The sequence below is a fragment of the Ictidomys tridecemlineatus genome, chromosome 1 (genome assembly GCF_052094955.1).
Source record: "Ictidomys tridecemlineatus isolate mIctTri1 chromosome 1, mIctTri1.hap1, whole genome shotgun sequence".
In the NCBI taxonomy this organism is placed as follows: Eukaryota; Metazoa; Chordata; class Mammalia; order Rodentia; family Sciuridae; genus Ictidomys; species Ictidomys tridecemlineatus.
Window position 1 is genome coordinate 24,187,535 of NC_135477.1, and position 19,311 is coordinate 24,206,845.

Consider the following 19,311-nt stretch of genomic DNA (forward strand, 5'->3'; position numbering starts at 1 on the left):
CAAGAACTGTTTTCTTTTCTCTCTGTCTTTTTCTCTCTTTCCAGACAGGGTCTCTCTCTGTTGCCCAGAATGGCCTTAAATTTCAGGGCTTAAGCAATCCTGCTGCCTCAGTCTTCCAAGTAGCTGGGACTACAGGCAGAGGCCATCAGGTGCCAACAACTTTTTTTTTAAATTTTTTTTTTTTGAGAGAGAATTTTAATATTTAATTAAATTTTTGGCGGACACAACATCTTTGTATGTGGTGCTGAGGATCGATCCCGGGCCTCACGCATGCCAGGCGAGTGAGCTACAGCTTCAGCCACATCCCCAGCCCAAGGTGCCAACAACTTTATTGCATGATTCAAGTCAGTAAGACCTACAAGGAGGAAGTGATAGTGCTTTGTCCTGATGGCACTACAAACACTGTCAGTCTTGGGTGACATATTCTGAAGGAGTCACAAATTGACCAGGTGTATGGGTAGAAGGAGAAGAGACCCTCAGGATCAGGGCAAAGAAGGAAGAATGAAAGGAGTGGGAGATACGGATCTCCAAGAGAAGACCTCGGGCAGACAAAGTCCAAGGTCCAAGAGAGACTAATTTGTTCTTTGAGGCTTCAAAGGCTAGAACTTCTGAAACACTAGTCACAATCGCCCAAATGAAGGAATGCAGTGCTCCTAAAGTAGTAGGCTTTCTGTCTCTGGGGGGGGGTCTTCTTGCCTGTGGCAAGGTGGTAATGCTTTATTGAGTGCTTACTATGTACCAGAAGGTTTTACCTACATTATTTAATCCTGTCAATATTGTTAACTATCCCTGCCTTACAGATGAGGGTACTGCTTGTAGTGAGGTCCAGTATCTCTCCCAAGGTCATACAGTTTGTAGGTGATGAAACTGGGTTCGAACGAGTTCTGATAAATTCCAAAAGTCGGTGTTTTTAATCACCAAGGCAATTCAAGCGAGCTACAGGTTATGGACCAGAGGCGCCCTCAGGCCCATTTGAGTAAAAGGTACTGTAACTGGGTACAAGGACTTCTTTTCCTTCTAAGGGAAAGCCTCTTGGGAGAGGAGGTGAGAGGGTAGCCAGGGCCCTGCAGAAGGACAAGGGCAGAATGTCAAGGAATGGGGACCTACAGGAGATGGAAGGGTTTCAACGTGCGTCACCCCACACAGCTGGGCAACAACTAGTGTTCTGTCATTCGAAGATCCCCAGACGCTCATGAGTGGCGAACTACTGGCGGGGTTCACGTTTGGAGTCTCGCAGTTGGCCAGGGAGCGTCTCCACCACTGGGTTCTGCGGCGGAGCCGAGGGACGGAACAGCGCTCCGGTCCCTGGCCGGGCGCGAGCTGGGGGCGGGGCCGGGGGGCGGGGCCGGGGCGACGCGGGCGGGGAGGGCGCGCGCCAAGGCGGCTGCAGCAGTTGCGCGCTGGGATTGCGGCCGTGCGGTGGGACCGGTGAGTTCCGCGGGAGGGGCAGGCGCCTGGGGCGCCGCGGGCGGGAGGGGAAGGAGCGGGCGAGGGAGAGAGGAAAGAAGAGAGGGTGCGCGGCCGAGCTCGCGACCCCGGGGCAGGGGCCGCTGCCTGCCCCGTTCCCAGTTGCGGCCTCCCTTTAGACCCCTCTTCTCAGGCCGAGCCCCCGCCTGCGCACCCGCGGATCCGGCGCCGGGGTCCTCGCACTCCCGCTACCCCGGCCGCCCTTGCCCCACCGCAGCCCCTTCCCGGGTGCCGCGGCGACGCCCCCGGCCCACGTCACGCTCGCGCCATTGTTTCCCGGCGTCGTCTTGCTGGGACCCCGCCTTGCCTTTGCCGCGTTCCGTCCCCTCTATGGCAGGGTGGAGGCAGCCCGGGTCCCGCTTCTAGAGACGCCCTCCACCGTTCTGCCTGTTTTTTTCGGCCGACTCGGGCTACGCCGAGGCCGACTCCGAGAACTGGCGGGCCCCGCGGTGGGCTGCAGCTTGGCAGCGTCTCAGCGAGACCCCGAGACGCTGCCGACTTGATGGCCCACACGCTGGTTTTTTCGTGTGCGGCGCTTCCTGGAAAGCTCACCTCGGGTTGCCAGCCGCCTCAGAGAGACGCGCTAGTTCCCTCCGGGCGGGGGTCAGCCGTCGGGGGCCAGCCGTCGGGGGCCGCCAGTGCCTTTCGTTTCCCCCGGGCCCCGGACGCCGGGGAGAGCACGGGCAAGAGGCGGATGTGAGGCCCGTTGTAAGAATTACGTTTTGGGGGATTGGCCCTGGGAGGCCGCAGCTTTTAAAAGAGGTGGGTAGGGCTTGGTGTGGATTTGTTTTCCCGTGCTTTCACTTTTCCGGCCGTTATGTTTGAGGGCTGTGCACTGAAATGACTAGTCACCATTCTAGCGGGGGGTGTGTATGTGTGAGCGCGCGAGCGCGCGCGTTCCCTGTGCGCGCACCCGGATGCGGGCAGATTTCCCATATTTGTCTCATAACATCCATAGACTATAAATTTTTGCCTCTTAAGGATGCAGACTGTACTGTCTGGAATGTGAAGGGGAGAATGTTGGAACGGTGCAGTTTGCCGGTAAGACTTAATGAGTGTGTAGGGAAGGCCTCAGGTCTTTCAAATATTTACCATGGTGTTTCTCAACAGTGGTTAAAATTTATCCAGATGAAGACATCCATACCTGAAAAGGTTGATTCAAGAAGACAACTAGGGGCTGGAATGTTGCCTGGCATTTGCAAAGCCCGGGTTCAACCCCCAATTCCAAAATTTATAAACTATTAAATATATTAAATATAAACTATTATATATATATATATAACTATTAAAATTAAAACTGCACATCCTGTGTTGATAATAACAGATATACTATTTCTGAAGTGCTTTTCCGTTGTAATATAAACCAGTACTTTTCAGCAGTATAGGTTGCTGCCTTACTCTACTCTATAACCCAGAATTTAGGTTTTAGAATTTAGTAACTAATCTGCAAAATGAGGGAGCCTAAGATGTTCTGCTAAATTCCATTCAGTTCTAAGATTTGATGACACTTCAGGAAAACCAGTTACAAGTTTCCAGAAGTTTATAATTGCCAGAACACTTACATATCTATTTACTTATAGTACCTGCTAGCCTTAGCAGAAAATATTATATCTTCCTAAAAAAGCCAAATTAGCCTGTTGCCAAGGGGCAGGCCGGTGATCACAGTGACTGGGGAGGTTGAGGCAGTGTGAATTCTATTCCTTGGCAATTTAGTCAGACCCTGTCTCAAAATAAAAAATAAAGGCTTATGTGTGTAGCTCAATGATAGAACACCCTGGGTTCAATCCCCAGTTGGTGGAGGATTGTCAAATTAAGGTGGGATGTTAAGGGGAGCAGTGTTTATATTAATGTTTCTAGGCTATTTTTACTGTTCTGTGGGGGAAAGAAGTACAAAAAACATGTTTTAAAAAAAATCTGGGCTGTGGATGTGGCTCCCTGGTAGACCAACCACTTGCCAAGCATGTGTAATACCCTGGATTCAATTTAGCACCACAAAAAGGAAAAAAAAAATCTTTTTATTTTTTAACTCTCTTACCAAAAAACATGATGAAATAGGAAAAACTCCACAATTTTATCATCTTATTTATGACTTCTCTTTTTAAATTTTTACATAAACATGGTTTTTATTTAATGATAATGGCTGTGTACATGCTATTTTGAATTTTGCATTTACATTTCTGGGATGTCCACATGTTGGGAGAATCATTTCCATTCCTAATGCTTTTTGTAACATGCCTTTATAAAAAGCACAGTAGTCAGCAATGCTGGCACACAGACTTTGAGAAAATTTTTGTTGAATGAATGATGTGTTGAATTTCTGAGACAACAACTGCTAACAAAATGTTAAAAATGTCATAAGGTGTATGTTAACTGACATGTGAGCAGTAATGACAGTTGATACTTTGAGCCAGGAGACAGCATTAGACATTCAGTGACCTTGGTTTAAAAAAAAATATATTTATTTTTTGTAACTATAGATGGGTAGCATGCCTTTATTTTGTGTGTTTACTTTTATGTGGTGCAAGGATCGAACCCAGTGCCTCACACATGCAGGGTAAGCACTCTGTCACTGAGCTTAATCCCCAGCCTAGAGTCGTACTTGCTGTGTATGGTGGCTCATGCTTGTTATCCCAGCAGCATGAAGCTGAGGTTGGAGGATTGTGAGTTCAAAGCCAGCTTTAGCAATTTAGCTAGGCTCAAAGTAACTCAGTGAGACCCTGTCTCCAAATACAATACAAAAAAGGGCTGGGAATGTGGCTCAGTGGTTAAGTGCCCCTAGATTCACTCCCCAATACCAAAAAAGATTTTTTTTTTAAACATCTCTAATTTGTGTGATCTCTATATAAACATTATAGATTATGATATGAATGCTTGCTGATCCCTTTTCTTGTTTCTTCTCCTTGTTCACTCCCCTCTCATTGTCATCAATTAGGCAATTATTAATTAATTATTATTAATTAATTAATTTGTGGTGCTGGGGATTGAACCCAGGACTTTGGGCATGAGTAGCAAGCACTCTATCAACTGAGCCATATCCCCAGCCCAGTTAGGCAATTATTTCCATTAAGTTTTATACTTTTTTCTTTTTGATACTGAGGATTGAACCCAGGGGTGCTTAATCACTGAGCCATGACCCCACCCCCTTTTCATTTTTATTTATTTATTTATTTTTGGTACCGCAGATTGACCTTGGAGGCACTCAACTACTGAACCACATCCCTGGGATAATTTATATTTTATTTGGAGACAGAGTCTCACTGAGTTGCTTTTGCTGAGGCTGGCTTTGAACTTGGGATTCTCCTGCTTTAGGTTCCCCATCTGCTGGGATTACAGGCGTGGGCCACCCCACCTGGATCTATTTTTTTATTTTGAGACAAAGTCTCAATAAGTTACTTGGGGCCTCCATAAGTTGTTGAGGCTTCCTTTGAATTTATGATCTTCCTGCCTTAGCCTCCTTAGTTGCTGGGATTACAGGCATGTATCACCTTGCCCAGCTATAATTTTATTAATATATGTATCTGTAAAAGTACATATACTCTTGTTTACTATATTATATGATTCTGCAACTTCCGTTTTTCAGAAAATTTTTTTTCTTGCTGTGCTGGCGATTGAACCCAGTGCTCTTGTCATTTGAGCTATCCTAGTGCCCTGTCCATCTTTTTTGTTGTGTGAAGTGGTTGAATTCAGGGCATTAAGCGTTTTAGGCAATCACTCTACCATCAAGTTGTACCTTGAGCCCAGTTTTTGGTTTTTTATTTTGAGACAGGGTCTCATTAGGTTGTCCAGGCTGGCCTCAAACTTGGAATCTTCCTACCTCAGGCTCCCGAGTTACTGGGTTTACCAACGTGTACCACCATGCCCAACTCAAAAAAATTTTTTTTAATATTTATTTTTTTTTAGTGGACACAGCATCTTTTTTTTATGTGGTGATGAGGATCAAACCCGGGTCCCGCCCGTACTAGGTGAGCGCTCCTACCACTGAGCCACAATCTCAGCACCTAAACATTGTTTTTGATGCTGTATTTGTCTTTAGTTCATTGCTGTGTTATATTCTATTATATGAATACACCACTGTTTATGGATAATTAATTTACATGTTTCTGACTTTTTGCTATTGTTAACATAATGACATTCTTGGATATGTAGTCTTATTTACATGTTAGAGAATTCCAAACCTGGGAAATTCTTATGTTGTAGGGTATGAGCATCTTCAATTAGTATAGCCCTTTATTGCTTGTTTGTTTTTCTGGGGATGGAATCCAGGCCATTGAGACCTAGCACTGAGCTATGTTCCCAGGCCTCCTTTTATTACTTTTTTTTTTTTTTAAGTTGTAGATAGACCTAGTACCTTTATTTGTTTATTTTTATGTGGTACTGATGATCAAACCCAGTGCCTCACATGTGCTAGGCAAGTACTCTACCACTGAACTATAATCAGGACCCCTCCTTTTGTTACTTTTGCTTGTTTCCTTAATATTGATGTATTAGAAGAGTTCAGGCCAATTGTTCTGTATAATGTCCTTCAGTTTTGATTTGTCTGATAGTTTTCTTATGTTTAGATTTAGATTAAATGTTTTGGCAGGAATAAGCTAAATATTTTCTGTGTGTGGTACTAGCCAGGGTCTCATGCATGCTAGGCAAGCCCTCTACTATTGGGCTGTTTCCCCAACCTTAAACTTTACATTTAATACAGTTGTGGTTTGTGTTTCTTGTTTTTTATCTTGTGTAGTTTTTGATCTCATCACTATATTCTTCTAAAAATTATATGCTTTTTGCTTTTCATATTTAAGTTTAGAAAGACAATCCTTATTTTTTTCTTAGTCTATGCTGTATAAATTCATAAGGACAGGATAGTTTTTGTTAATACTCTTTGAACCAGATTGTTTTAGAAAGTGAAAAGTTTAAATTATCTATTTTAAGCTAAGTATTTTACACTTCAGGTTTCCGTTATTCTATATTGTCTGATTTGCCTGTGAAGATAAACATTACATGTATTTGACTATATATTTGAAAGACATTTGACAAACTTATCAATAAGTCATGTTAGAATCTAGTTAATATATTTGTGTATCTAGTTTGTTTTAGAGTTACTAAGTAAACCATCTAGAACAGTATTTAGGTTGAAGTAGCTCAATATTTTTTTGTCAAAATTCTAAGAATTTTAAGTTACAGCTATAAGAATTTAACTGGAATCATGCAATCAATAAGACCGACTGTAGCTTGAAAAGTAAACATTCGAAACTTTCTTTCATAAATCTGAGATCAATAAATACAATTTTTTGACCTTGAATACTGGCTTCCTTTTGAAGTGGATTTGATGAATTCATTCTTGAAATAATTCTCAGATCTAAGAGCTGTCATGAAAAAAACAAATAGATCTATAGAGTAGATTAAATTTAGGATACTAGATTGACATTAAAAATTGTGTGAATTTGAGCCACCCATGGTGGTGCCACATGTGTAATCCCAGAGGCCTGGGAGGCTGAGGCAGGAGGATTGAGAGTTCAAGGCCAGTTTTAGCAACTTGGTGAGGGCGTAAGCAACTTACTAGGACCCTATCTCTAAATAAAATACATTAAAAAAAAAAAAAAAAGAGGGTTTGGGGATATGGCTCAGTGTTTAAGCACCCCTGAGTTCAATTTCTGGTACCAAAAAAGCAAAACAAAACAAAATTGTATGAATTTGTGACAGCCCCTAACTCATGATGGGCAATTTGACACTACACATTTCTCCAAATATAGAATATTGTGTTGTGCAGAGGCCTCATATATTAAAACATTGTAGGCACTAGCACTATGTTATTATATCATTAAGGACTTTTTCCATGTCAGCCTCTGTTCATAGCACCTTGCGTTTATTAATACATTGAATCTTTTTTTTAAGATCTACTTTATTTTTTAATTATTATTTTTAATATTTATTTTTTAGTTTTAGGTGGTCACAATATCTTTATTTCATTTTTATGTGGTGCTGAGAATCGAACCCAGTGGTATGCTAGGGAGCGCACTGCCACTTGAGCCACATCCCCAGCCCCAAGATATACTTTATTTAAAAAAAAATTTTTTTTGTAGTTGTAGATGGACAGAATGCCTTTATTTTATTTGTATATGGTGCTAAGGATCAAACCTAGTGCTTCACACATGCTAGTCAGGTACTCTGCCACTGAGCTACAGCCCCAGCCCTCGAATCGGAAGAATCTGAAGATAGGATATAATTTGTTCAGTCTTAGAGGTCGTTGGTGTTGGAGCCAAGTTTTGAAACTAGGCAGTGTGGTTCTAGAAACTGCACCTTTAATCACAAGTATAATTTTGTGACTCAAATTATTTAATAACTTCTCTGGTTATGTTTGCTTCTTTGTAAAATGAGGATAATAGTATCTCATATAGAGAGCTATTGTAAGAAGTCATTAAAGTATGTGTGGTGCTTAGAATCATGCATTTAAAAATAGTGAAATTCAATAAATTTTGGTGAACTTTCATCAAATAAGAATATGGAATCTTAAATGTAAATTTATGTACAAAAGTAAAAATAAGTGATGATTATTTCTGCCTTTCTGATTTTTAAAATTTTTATTATTTTGTAAGAGGAAAGAAAACTAAAATAAAGTTGAAGGGTAAGAGCTTATTAGTAAGGGAATAAATTGCTTTTGATATAAAGCAGAATTTTATACCTGCCCCTGCCCCCCACCATGCACACACCCCATAGTGCTAAGAATCAAACTGGGGGGCCTGCAAGTGCTCTATTACTGTGCTACATCCCTATCCCCCATACTTGCCTTTTTTTTTTTTTAAGGAATATTTAGGAATGCTTATTAACTCTGCAAAATGTTATTGGCTGAATGTAAAAATTGTGCAACTTTGTAATTTATGTTTTCAAAAGATCTCCGTTAAGTATAGTAATAATTTTAAGATATTGATACCCCAACCCTTAATTTTTTTTAAAGATATTGAAGGCCCAATCTTTTCTTTAAATGTTTTCTAATTTACATACTTTGGTATTCTTCAAAACATTCAGTTAGAAGTAACCTTAATGTGCTGATACAGAACAAATATATAATATTCTATGGCATGTAAGGGAATTTAGTAGTAGTAGTAGCAGCAATACAATATATATATTTTTTTTAATTTTTTTTTTTAATATTTATTTTTTAGTTTTCGGCGGACACAACATTTTTGTATGTGGTGCTGAGGATTGAACCTGGGTGCATGCATGCCAGGCGAGCGTGCTACCGCTTGATCCACATCCCCAGCCCAGCAATACAATATTCAAAGGAACATAATAAAACTTTTATATGTTTTCAAAACTTTAGGAACAGATGAAATAAATTTGTATTTTCTAGTTAGAGTTTTAGACTATAGTTAGAAACTTGTTGCTTGAAGAAGAAGGACATTGTCCGGTGACAGGGACTACATTTTTTCACTTGACAAGATCTCTTCTTAGCCTTGTTATTTTCCATCAGAGAACAAGGAATCTTTTGTTTTAAGGTCCAATATTTGAAAGGTTAGCAAAATATTATTACATTAATCCAGCCAAGAATCTTTGTGTGTATGTATGTGTTACTAGGGATTGAACCTAGGGCCTGGAGCATACTAAGCAAGTGTTCTGCCACTGAGCCACACTTCCAGCTCATTTTAAGTTGGTGGGTTTTTTATTTTTTGAGACAATGCTTTTGAAGTTGACCAGGATGGCTTTGATTTTACAATTCTGCCACAGCTTTCTAAGTAGCTGGATTATAGGCATGTGCCTTTGCACCCAGTTGAACCAAGAGAAGGTTTGGCAAAAATTCATTTTGAACATTAAAAGAAATTTGTGCCATGTTTTTGCATTTTCAGGTTTACATAAAAGTTAGCTTCTGAGCCTGGTATGATGGTGTGCACCTATAAATTCAGTGACTCCAGAGGCTGAGGTAGGAGGATCACAAGTTTCAGGCCAGCCTCAGCAATGTAGTGAGACCCTGTCTCAAAATAAAAAAAAATAGAAAGGGCTGGAGACTGAGTTCAGTGGTAAAGCATCCTTGAGTTCAGTGCCCAGTAATGGAAAACAAAAAATAAGCTTCTGAAAAGCAAAGAGCTTAAAGTCTCTTATTTATTTCTATAGGTATCAAGTTTATTGTGCAAGATGCTGGGGATAGAACAGCAAAAAAAATTCCTACTTTCATGGAGCTTACGTTTTACAGAGAAGAACTGACTAAAAGCAAACTGTCAAAATATTTTATGTCTTGGAAGGAGGGAAGAATAGAAGTTCATTGGATTAGACAAAGTGGGGGGATGGGAATAGGAGAGATAGTAGAATGAATCAGACATAACTTTCTTATGTTCATATATGAATACAAGACCATGGTAATGCCACATCATGTACAACCACAAAAATGAGAAGTTATATTCCATGTATGTATAATATGTCAAAATACATTCTATTGTCATATGTAACTAAAAAACAAACAAAAAAATTTTAAATGTATTATGTCGGGAAGTGCTATATGTAAAAAATAATAAAGCGGGATAAGCGAGTGATATACATGGGTAGGTAAGTGTGGTTTTAATTGTTAGCCATCACTTTGGTGTGCAAGCTGAGTGTAGGCCTTTGATGGAATGTATAGTACAACTTGGGACAAATGATTTAAACAACCTCAGTTATAATGAAGTGAAGAAAATACAGGCTCTCAGAACCTTTTCTGGGAATTTTTTTTTTTTTTTTTTTAAGAGAGAGTGAGAGAGGAGAGAGAGAGAATTTTTTTTTAACATTTATTTTTTAGTTATCGGCGGACACAACATCCTTGTTGGTATGTGGTGCTGAGGATCGAACCCAGGCCGCACGCATGCCAGGCGAGCGCGCTACCGCTTGAGCCACATCCCCAGCCCCGTTTTCTGGGAAAATTGACATTCCTTCATCTTGGTACCGGGGATTGAACTCAGGGGAACCAACCACTGAACCACATCCCCAGTCCTTTTTTGTATTTTATTTAGAGACAGGGTCTCACTGAGTTGCTTAGGGCCACACTAAGTTGCTGAGGCTGGTTTTAAATTTGCAATCTTACTGCCTCAACTTCTGAGCTGCTGGGATTACAGGAATGTGCCACTGTGCCTGGCTTAAAGTGTTTTATATGTATATTTCCTTCCATGTGTTACTTTTGTGATTAGAATACAAAAATAATTTAAAAGCTATAGTTCAGAGCTGGGTCAGATAGGTACACTTATAGCCCTAGCTACTCTGGAGGCTGAGGCAAGAGGATCATTTGAACCTAGGAGTTTGAGGCCCTCCTGGACAGCATAACAAGACCCAGTCTCAAAAAATAAACAGAACAGTGGGATCACTTCAGAGAATAAATAATGAGTCCTGAAAGTGACCAGGGTGATTGTCCTAGTCATCAAACAAAAATACAAACCTGAAAATGCCATGAATAGAATGTGTTTCACTCTTGGCGAGTGCTTTCTCAAAGTGTCATACCCAAAAGTGAAGGCAAGGGATGCCTTCTACAACCCTATAAAGGCAGAACCACGGAGTTCATACCCTTCATATTGCCTCATTTGGCAAATCATCTGAAATAACCGAGGTGTCAACCAAGATCACAAGGAACCATGGAAAGGCCCAGAAGAGAAGAATTCATTACCAACCAGGATAATAAGGACCATTGCATCTATTACTGTTTTCTTGCTTGCTGCTACTGTTCAGTAAACCCACTTTTGTGTATCAAATAAATAAATAAGTAAATAGACAGAAACTGTAGTTTATTTCAAAATGCTGTTCTTTGGCACTATTAACTACAGACATGAGTAGTTAGTTTTTCAGTAGCATTGGTAAACGAAAATAAACTAGTATCTGAGGTGTGTGTGTGTGTGTGTGGGGGGGGGTACTGGGGATTGAACCCAAGGGTGCTGTATCATTGGGCTATATCCCCAGACCTTTTTATTTTTTATTTTACTTTATTGGGGGTACCCGGAATTGAACTCAAGGGTACTGGATTACTGAGCCACATCCCCAGCCCTATTGGATCCCTAGATCCTACTGCCTCTGCCTCCCGAGTTTCTGAGATTACAGGCCTGTGCCACCGCATCCAACCTTTCTTTTTAAGGGAATAGTATTTGGAAATAAGTTGGTTTGTACTGTGTTACAGAGCAAACCCTTACCATAATATAATGATAATGATAAAACCAACTGGCTAACTATTACATATTCTTGGTTTTACTTGTTTATCTGTTGAGGAATAGGGTTATCAGGAGGTTTATATAAAATGTGACTGTTTAGTATAAAATGAAGCATTTTCATAGCAAATGGAGGATATGGTATACTTTCTTCCATAAAGCTAAGTACTTTAGTAATATGTAATAGAAATTGTACAAAAATAAATTTCAGGCTGGTGAGAAAATTTGAAGAAATTACCCAAATTGCTGCAAACATTGCTACCCTTGCAGCATACCCTTAAATGAAATGGGGAAAATTCTTGACTTAATTTACTGGGGCTATTATTGATCCTAAATAAGGATTACTAGAACTCAGGCATTGTGATACTGTCATAGTAGATCTGTTAACCAAGGAGGCTACCAAGTGACTAATAGGCAGATAGAGAAAACGGGGATATGCAGGACAGAAAGTCCTGTGTGCACCACCATGCTTGGCTACATGAACTTTATAGGGAAAAAAAAAAATACAGGTACAGTAGTGCACGTCTATAATCCTAGTGACTAAGGAGGTTCGGGTAGAAGGATCTCAGATTTAAGGCCAGCCTGTGCAATTTAGTGAGATCCTGTCTCAAAAAATAAAAAGTGTTGGGGATATAGCTTACTGGGAGATGAGGCCTAGGTCCTGGATTCAGTCCTCAGTCCTGAAAAAAACAATAGTCCTACCCTCATATATCTATGTATCTATGGTATCTATATATAGATATTTGAGGGTAATATCTGTGGTAATTAATTAATATGTAGTATACCATAAATATGCTGTAGTATATCAAGTTTCATTTATAGTCATTTAGCAAATAATTTCTCAATTATGCTTGAATAAGTTTTTAATTAGAATTCTTTGCAAGTGCCAGTACTTTTGTTGTATAAAATATTTGGAAATCTTGATTATTTCAAAAACATTACAGACCTAAGTTATATATCTAAAACATTTGAAAACTGGTTGTCAAATGCATTTTATGCATATAAATACCAGCTATTCACAATAGCCAAAAGGTGGAGATAGTTCAAATATCCATCAGTGGATATGGATAAACACAGATTGTGGTATTATACATACAATGAAATATTGTTCAGTCCTAAAAGTAAAAAAAAAATATCTAATATATAATACAGTATGGATGAACCTTAAGTATATTATGCCTAGTGAAATCATACATTGTGTGATTCAGTTTGTATGAAATATCCAAAATCATTAAATCCACAGAAACAGAACTTAGATTGGTAGTGGCAGGTACTAGGGGGAAGAAACTGTTGTAAGGGTAAGGATTTTTACTTTGGCGTGATACAGCTATTTTGAAAGTAGTAAAGTAGATGTTCATATAAATATACTAAGTATATCACTGACTTGTTCACTTTTCTTTGGGGTGGGGGTTATGTGCCAGGGATCAAACCCAGGGGCACTTAACTCCTGAGTCACATGCCCAGCCTGTTTTATATTTTATTTAGAGACAGAGTTCTGCTAATTTGCTTAGAGCTTTGCTATATTGTTGAGGTTGGCTTTGAACTTGCAATCCTCTTGCCTAAGCCTCTCAAGCTGCTGGGATTACAGGTGTATGCCAATGTGCCTGGCCTTTAAAATGGTTCATTTTATTGTGTGAATTTCACCTCGTTAACTTTTTTTTTTTTTTAAAAAATACAAACTTGGGGCTGGGGTTGTGGTTCAGTGGTAGAGTGCTTGCCTTGTACACTTACAGCCCTGGGATTGATCCTCAGCACCACATAAAAATAAATAACTGAGGGGCTGGGGTTGTAGCTCCGTGGTAGAGTGCTCACCTAGCACGCACGAGGCACTGGGTTCGATCCTCAGCACCACATATATGTGAAATAAAGATACTGTGCCACTTAAAACTTAAGAATAAATATTTAAAATAAATAACTGAATAAAATGAAGATATTGTGTAGAAATAAAATACAAACTTGGTTTACTTGAAAATTAGTGTCAAATGATTTTGGCACTTTATGCTTCAGATGTTTTCATAAATACTGGTAATTTAATAAAATGTTAATAAACTGAGGGTGTACCTTAGTTGTAGATAGTTGCTTAGCATGTGTGAAGCCCTGGATTTGATCCCCAGCACCATGTAAACAAAAAACCAAATATAAACACCATTTGTAGATGAAAACCGCAAAAATAGAGGTGAAACCTAAGATTTTTACTCAGCCATAAAGAAGAATGAAATTATGGCATTTGCCAGTAAGTCTAGTTTGTCAAAGTATTTAAGATGGACACTCTGCTGCCCACCCCATTCTAGGTGTTTATTCTAAGAAGATGAAGAGTTTTAAGTTTTTTCTTCTAGTCCTTAGGCTTTAATTCCAACTGAAAAAGTGATTTATAGAAAAAATATAAAAGCATGAAATAATTAGAAACATAAATAAGCATTCATTAGTTATATTTGTGCCACCATGGATCAAGGTTACTATGTTTATCAGAATTTTAAAAGTTGCTTTTTAAACCTGTTTTCAAAACATGTTAACCTTAGAAGATGGAAAGATCTCCCATGTTCTTGAATAGGCAGAATTAATATTGTCAAATTGGCCATACTACCAAAAGTGCTATACAGATTTGATGAAATTCCTATTAAAATTCCAATAACATTCTTCATAGAAATAGAAAAAAACAGTCATTAGATTCATTTGGAAAAACAAAGAGGTCCAGAATAGCCAAAGCAATCCTCAGTGAGAAAAGTGAAGAAAGGAGTGAGTATCACAATGCCAGACCTTAAATTATACTACAGAGCTATATAATAAAAAACAGCATGATATTGGCACCAAACAGACACGAAGACCAATGGAACAGAATAGAAGACACAAAGACAAACCCATGTAAATAGTTATCTCATACTAGACAATGGTGCCATAAACATACATTAGGAAAACTGGAAATCCAGGATGTATCAAAATGAAATTAAACCCCTGTCTCTCACCCTGCAAAAAGCTCAAAAGTGGATAAAGAACATAGGCATTAGACCAGAGATCCTGCACCTACTAGAAGAAAAAGTAGGCCCAACTCTTCCATGTTGGCTTAGGAACTGACTTCCTCAATAAGACTCCTAACGTGCAAGAAGTAAAATCAAGAATCAATAAATGGGATGGTATCAAATTAAAACGCTTCTTCACAGCAAAGGAAACAATCAAGAACGTGAAGAGAGAGCCTACGGAATGGGAGAAAAATGTTTACCACCTGCACCTCAGATAGAGCATTAATCTCCAGGATATATAAAGAACTCAAAAAACTTAACACCAAAAAAAAAAAAAAAAAATCAAACAACCCAATCAATAAATGGGCAAAAGAGGGCTGGGGATATGGCTCAAGTGGTAGCGCGCTCGCTTGGCATGCGTGCGGCCCGGGTTCGATCCTCAGCACCACATACAAAAATGTTGTGTCCGCCAAAAACTAAAAAATAAATATTAAAAAACTCTCTCTTTAAAAAAAATGGGCAAAAGATCTGAATAGGCACTTCACAGAAGAAGAAATACGGTCAATAAATATATGAAAAAATGTTCATTATAGCAATTAAAACTACACTGTAATTTCATCTCTAGTCAGAATGGCAGTTATCAAGAATACAAGTAACAATAAATGTTGGTGAGGATGTGGGGAAAAGGTACACTCATACATTGCTGGTGAGACTTCAAATTGGTGCAACCACTCTGGAAAGCACTATGGAGATTACTTAGAAAACTTGAAATGGAACCACCATTTGATCCAGTTATCCCTACTCCTCAACATTTATATGTAGAACTTAAAATCAGCATACTATAGTGATATGGCCACATCAATGTTTATAGCAGTTAAATTCACAATAGATAATATGGAACCAACCTGGTTACCCTTCCCATGAATGGAAAAGAAAGTGTGGTACATATACACAGTGAAATATTACTCAGCCATAAAGAAGAATGAAATTATGGCATTTTCCAGTAAATGGATAAGCCAGTTCCCCAAAACTAAAGGCCAAATGTTCTCCTTGATATGCAGATGCTAACACATATTAAGGGGTTAGGAGGGAAGAATAGAAGTTCATTGGGTTAGACAAAGGTGAATGAAGGGATGGGAGGGGGGAAGGGAATAGAAAAGACAGTAGAATGAATCAGACATAAAACTTTGCAATGTTCATATGAATACAGTATAACTCTGTGTCATGTACAGTCACAGGAATGGGAAGTTATATTTCATGTATGTGTATGTCAAAATTCATCTACATATAACTAAAAAGAAATAAAAAAAATACAAAAAGCATAAGTTAAAATTATATATAATTTGGGCTGGGGATGTGGCTCAAGCGGTAGCGTGCTCACCTAGCATGCATGCGGCCCAGGTTAGATCCTCAGCACCACATACAAACAAAGATGTTGTGTCCGCTGAAAACTAAAAAATAAATATTAAAATTCTCTCTCTCTCTCTCTCTCTTAAAAAAAATTATATATAATCACAAACTGTGGTCTCAGTTCCTTTCTAAAATCTAGGATTATATTTAATGATTGCTGGTAGCCATGCTTATTAATTTGAAAGTAATATATATGAATCTGGATAAAAATTACCATGTGAAATTATTTTCCTAAATTTACATAATTTAGAAGTATCAGTATATTTTCCTATTTAGTATATTTTAATAGATAATTGTATTAGGCTGTGTGCAAGCTAGAGTTTTTCTAATTTTTTAAAAAATCAGATATCCTTATACTGATGGCAGTCTTAAACTATTGTTGGTTTTCTTTTCTAGAATTTGGCATATAATTAAGGTAAAATGACAACCTCCTGGAGTGATCGCTTACAGAATGCAGCAGATATGCCTGCTAACATGGATAAGCATGCTCTGAAAAAGTATCGGCGAGAAGCCTATCATCGGTAAGTATTTTTTTGGTTAATCCTCAAACAATTTCATGAAGTGGGCACTCATTATCCTCATTTTACAGATGATAGAATTAATGTACAAGCAAGTAATTTACCCCAAATCATAGAGCTAGTTTTTGGTTCATATACAAAGCCCAGACTTTGAATTGCTTCGAACTGCTGTACTGCTACTTACATCTACTAACGAAATCTTTAAAGAAGTAGCTGCTAGAAAATTGCACTTAATTTTTTTTTTTTTTTTAATTCTGAGAATTGGATACAGGGCCTTGTATATGCTAAGTAAGTATTGTACCTCTGTACTGTATCTGTAGCCCTTCTTAAAATTTTTTTTTTTTTTTTTTTTAAAGAGTGAGTGAGAGAGAGGGGGACAGAGAGAGAGAGAATTTTAACATTTATTTATTTTTTCTTAGTTCTCGGCGGACACAACATCTTTGTTGGTATGTGGTGCTGCTGAGGATCGAACCCGGGCCGCACGCATGCTAGGCGAGCGCGCTACTGCTTGAGCCACATCCCCAGCCCCCCTTCTTAAAATTTTGAGACAGAATTTCTCTAAGTTGTTCAGCTAGCGTTAAAGTTACAATTTTCCTGCCTCAGCCTTCTAAGTAGTTTGGGCAGTGATACCTGGCTTTTTTTTTTTTTTTTTTTCTTTTTGAGATGGGTTCTTGGTATGTTGCCCAGCTGCCCTTGAACTCTTGGGCTCAAATGATCCTCCTGTCTCAGCCTACCTAGTCTGGGACTATAGTGTGTGGGCCTTCACATCCAGCTGAAAGTGAAATTCTTTTTTTGGCACTGGGGAGTGAACTCAGGTGAATCTCCAGGCCCCCCTGCCCCATTTTTTTTAAAACATGGACACAGTATCTTTCTTTTGTTATTTATTTTCATGTGGTACTAAGGAATCAAACCCAGTACCTCACAAGCACTCTGCCACTGAGCCACAACCCCAGCCCCACCCTAGCCCTTTTTGTATTTTATTTAGAGACAGAGTCTCACTGAGTTACTTAGGGCCTCACTAAGTTGCTAAGGCTAGCTTTGAACTTGTGATGCTTCTGCTTTAGTATCCCAAGCTGCTGAGATTACAGGTGTGTGCCACCATGCCCAGCAAGAACATATTTATTTGGTATTGTTTTATATATTTATTTTTGGTACTGGTGATTTAACACAGGAGCACTTTACCACTGAGCCATATCCCCAACCTTTTTTTTGAGGCAGGGTCTCACTAAGTTGCTTAGGCCCTAGCTGAGTTATTAAGGCTTGTCTTGAAACTGTGATGCTCCTCTCTCAGCCTCCCAAGCTACTGGGATTACAGGCATGTACCACTATGCCCAGTGTGGTATTGTTTTTAAAATTATTTATTAATAGTTGGTTTTACAGCAGGCTGGTGATATTTATCTCATGGTATCATGGTACATAATTGTGTAGCATTTCTTGGTCTTAGGCTACTGTTATTCTTCAAACTCTGAAAAAGTATAAACATTTCTGGTTTCCATCAAGACTCTAGATCAGTGAGTGTGTATTGATTCTTTTCTGTGTGTGACATGTTGGTGTATGACATGGGAATTAAAGTGAAAAACAGCATTTATGTGTGTCTGTGTAAATAAAAGACATACACATCGTTATATAGAGGCATTCTATATTTTTTTATTCAGTTATTTTCTTAGTTTTATGCTACAAAGTATATATTTGATAGGATGTGACTTTTTTTTTTTTACAAAAAATATTTTTATTTAGTTGTAGATGGACACAATGACTTTATTTTATTTATTTATTTTTATGTGGTGCTGAAGATCAGACGCAGTGCCTCACACATACTAGGTGAGTGCTCTGCCACTGAGCTACAACCCCAGCCCAAGATTGTGACATTTTTATCAATGAAAACAAAGAATTATGCAATGAAGAGGGATCACCTAGTAAACATTCTAATTGTATTTAATATACCATAGACTGGATGCTTTTCTGACTCATTTAGAATGGTATTTCCTGAAGTTTAGATGGCTTCTCCACCCTACATTCTTTACATAGTAGGGTGCAGTATGAAGCAGTAGAAATAATAGAAGAAGCATCTTTAATTGAAGTTTTTATAAAATAAAAAATTGGGTTCCAATCTATTTTTAATTTTTAAACTATTCATTCATTCATTCATTCATTTTTGTGGTACTAGGGATAAAACTCCAGGGTGTTTTACCTCTGAGCTACTTCCCCAGCCCTCTTTAGTTTTTGAGACAAGGTTTCCCCAAGTTGCCCAGGCTGGCCTCAAACTTGCAAACCTCCTAGTTTGCTGGGATTATAGGTGTGCACCAGTGTGCCTTGCTTTATTTTTTAAATTGACAAAAATTACATAAATTAATGGTTTAAAAAATGATGTTTTAAAAAATGTATACTCAGGGCTGGGGATGTGGCTCAAGCGGTAGCGCGCACGCCTGGCATGCGTGCGGCCCGGGGTTCGATCCTCAGCACCACATACCAACAAAGATGTTGTGTCCGCCGAAAACTAAAAAATAAATATTAAAATTTAAAAAAAAATGTATACTCTGTGAAATGGCTAAATAAAACTAACACATACTATCTCACATACTTACCAATTTTGTGTGTGTGTGTGTGTGTGTGTGTGTGTGTGTGTGTGTGTGTGGTGAGAACACTTAAAATCTACTCTTACCAATTTTCAGGTATGTAAGACTTATTATTGACTATAGTTACTGTGTTACAGTACTATAGTTACAGTAGATCTCAAACTTATTCCTCCTAAAAGTATTTTTTTTTTAATTTTAAATAGAAGTAATTTTGAATAAATTTATTTTAATTTTCTAGTTA

At 38.7% G+C, this 19,311-nt stretch overlaps 2 protein-coding genes across 3 annotated transcripts in view; both read left to right on the forward strand.

Moving 5' to 3' along the window:
* Nucleotides 1–19,311, forward strand: part of Nt5c2 (5'-nucleotidase, cytosolic II) — a 133,858-nt gene that overhangs the window by 49,428 nt on the left and 65,119 nt on the right. Inside the window, exons 1-2 of one of the 2 annotated variants that reach the window (XM_078016181.1) lie at nt 1,341–1,428; nt 16,373–16,497. In XM_078016181.1, coding sequence (XP_077872307.1) covers nt 16,397–16,497 — 101 coding nt within the window. In that variant the 5' untranslated portion in view covers nt 1,341–1,428; nt 16,373–16,396. Of the gene's footprint in view, nt 1–1,340; nt 1,429–16,372; nt 16,498–19,311 lie in introns of those variants that run through there. The other variant, XM_078016220.1, reaches the window with a different exon arrangement.
* LOC144366128 (uncharacterized) lies at nt 1,193–13,496 on the forward strand. The gene is made up of 3 exons (XM_078019532.1): nt 1,193–1,301; nt 1,434–2,229; nt 9,565–13,496. The coding sequence occupies exons 1-2, from the start codon at nt 1,193–1,195 to the stop codon at nt 2,165–2,167; spliced, it is 843 nt and encodes a 280-aa protein (XP_077875658.1). The 3' UTR covers nt 2,168–2,229; nt 9,565–13,496.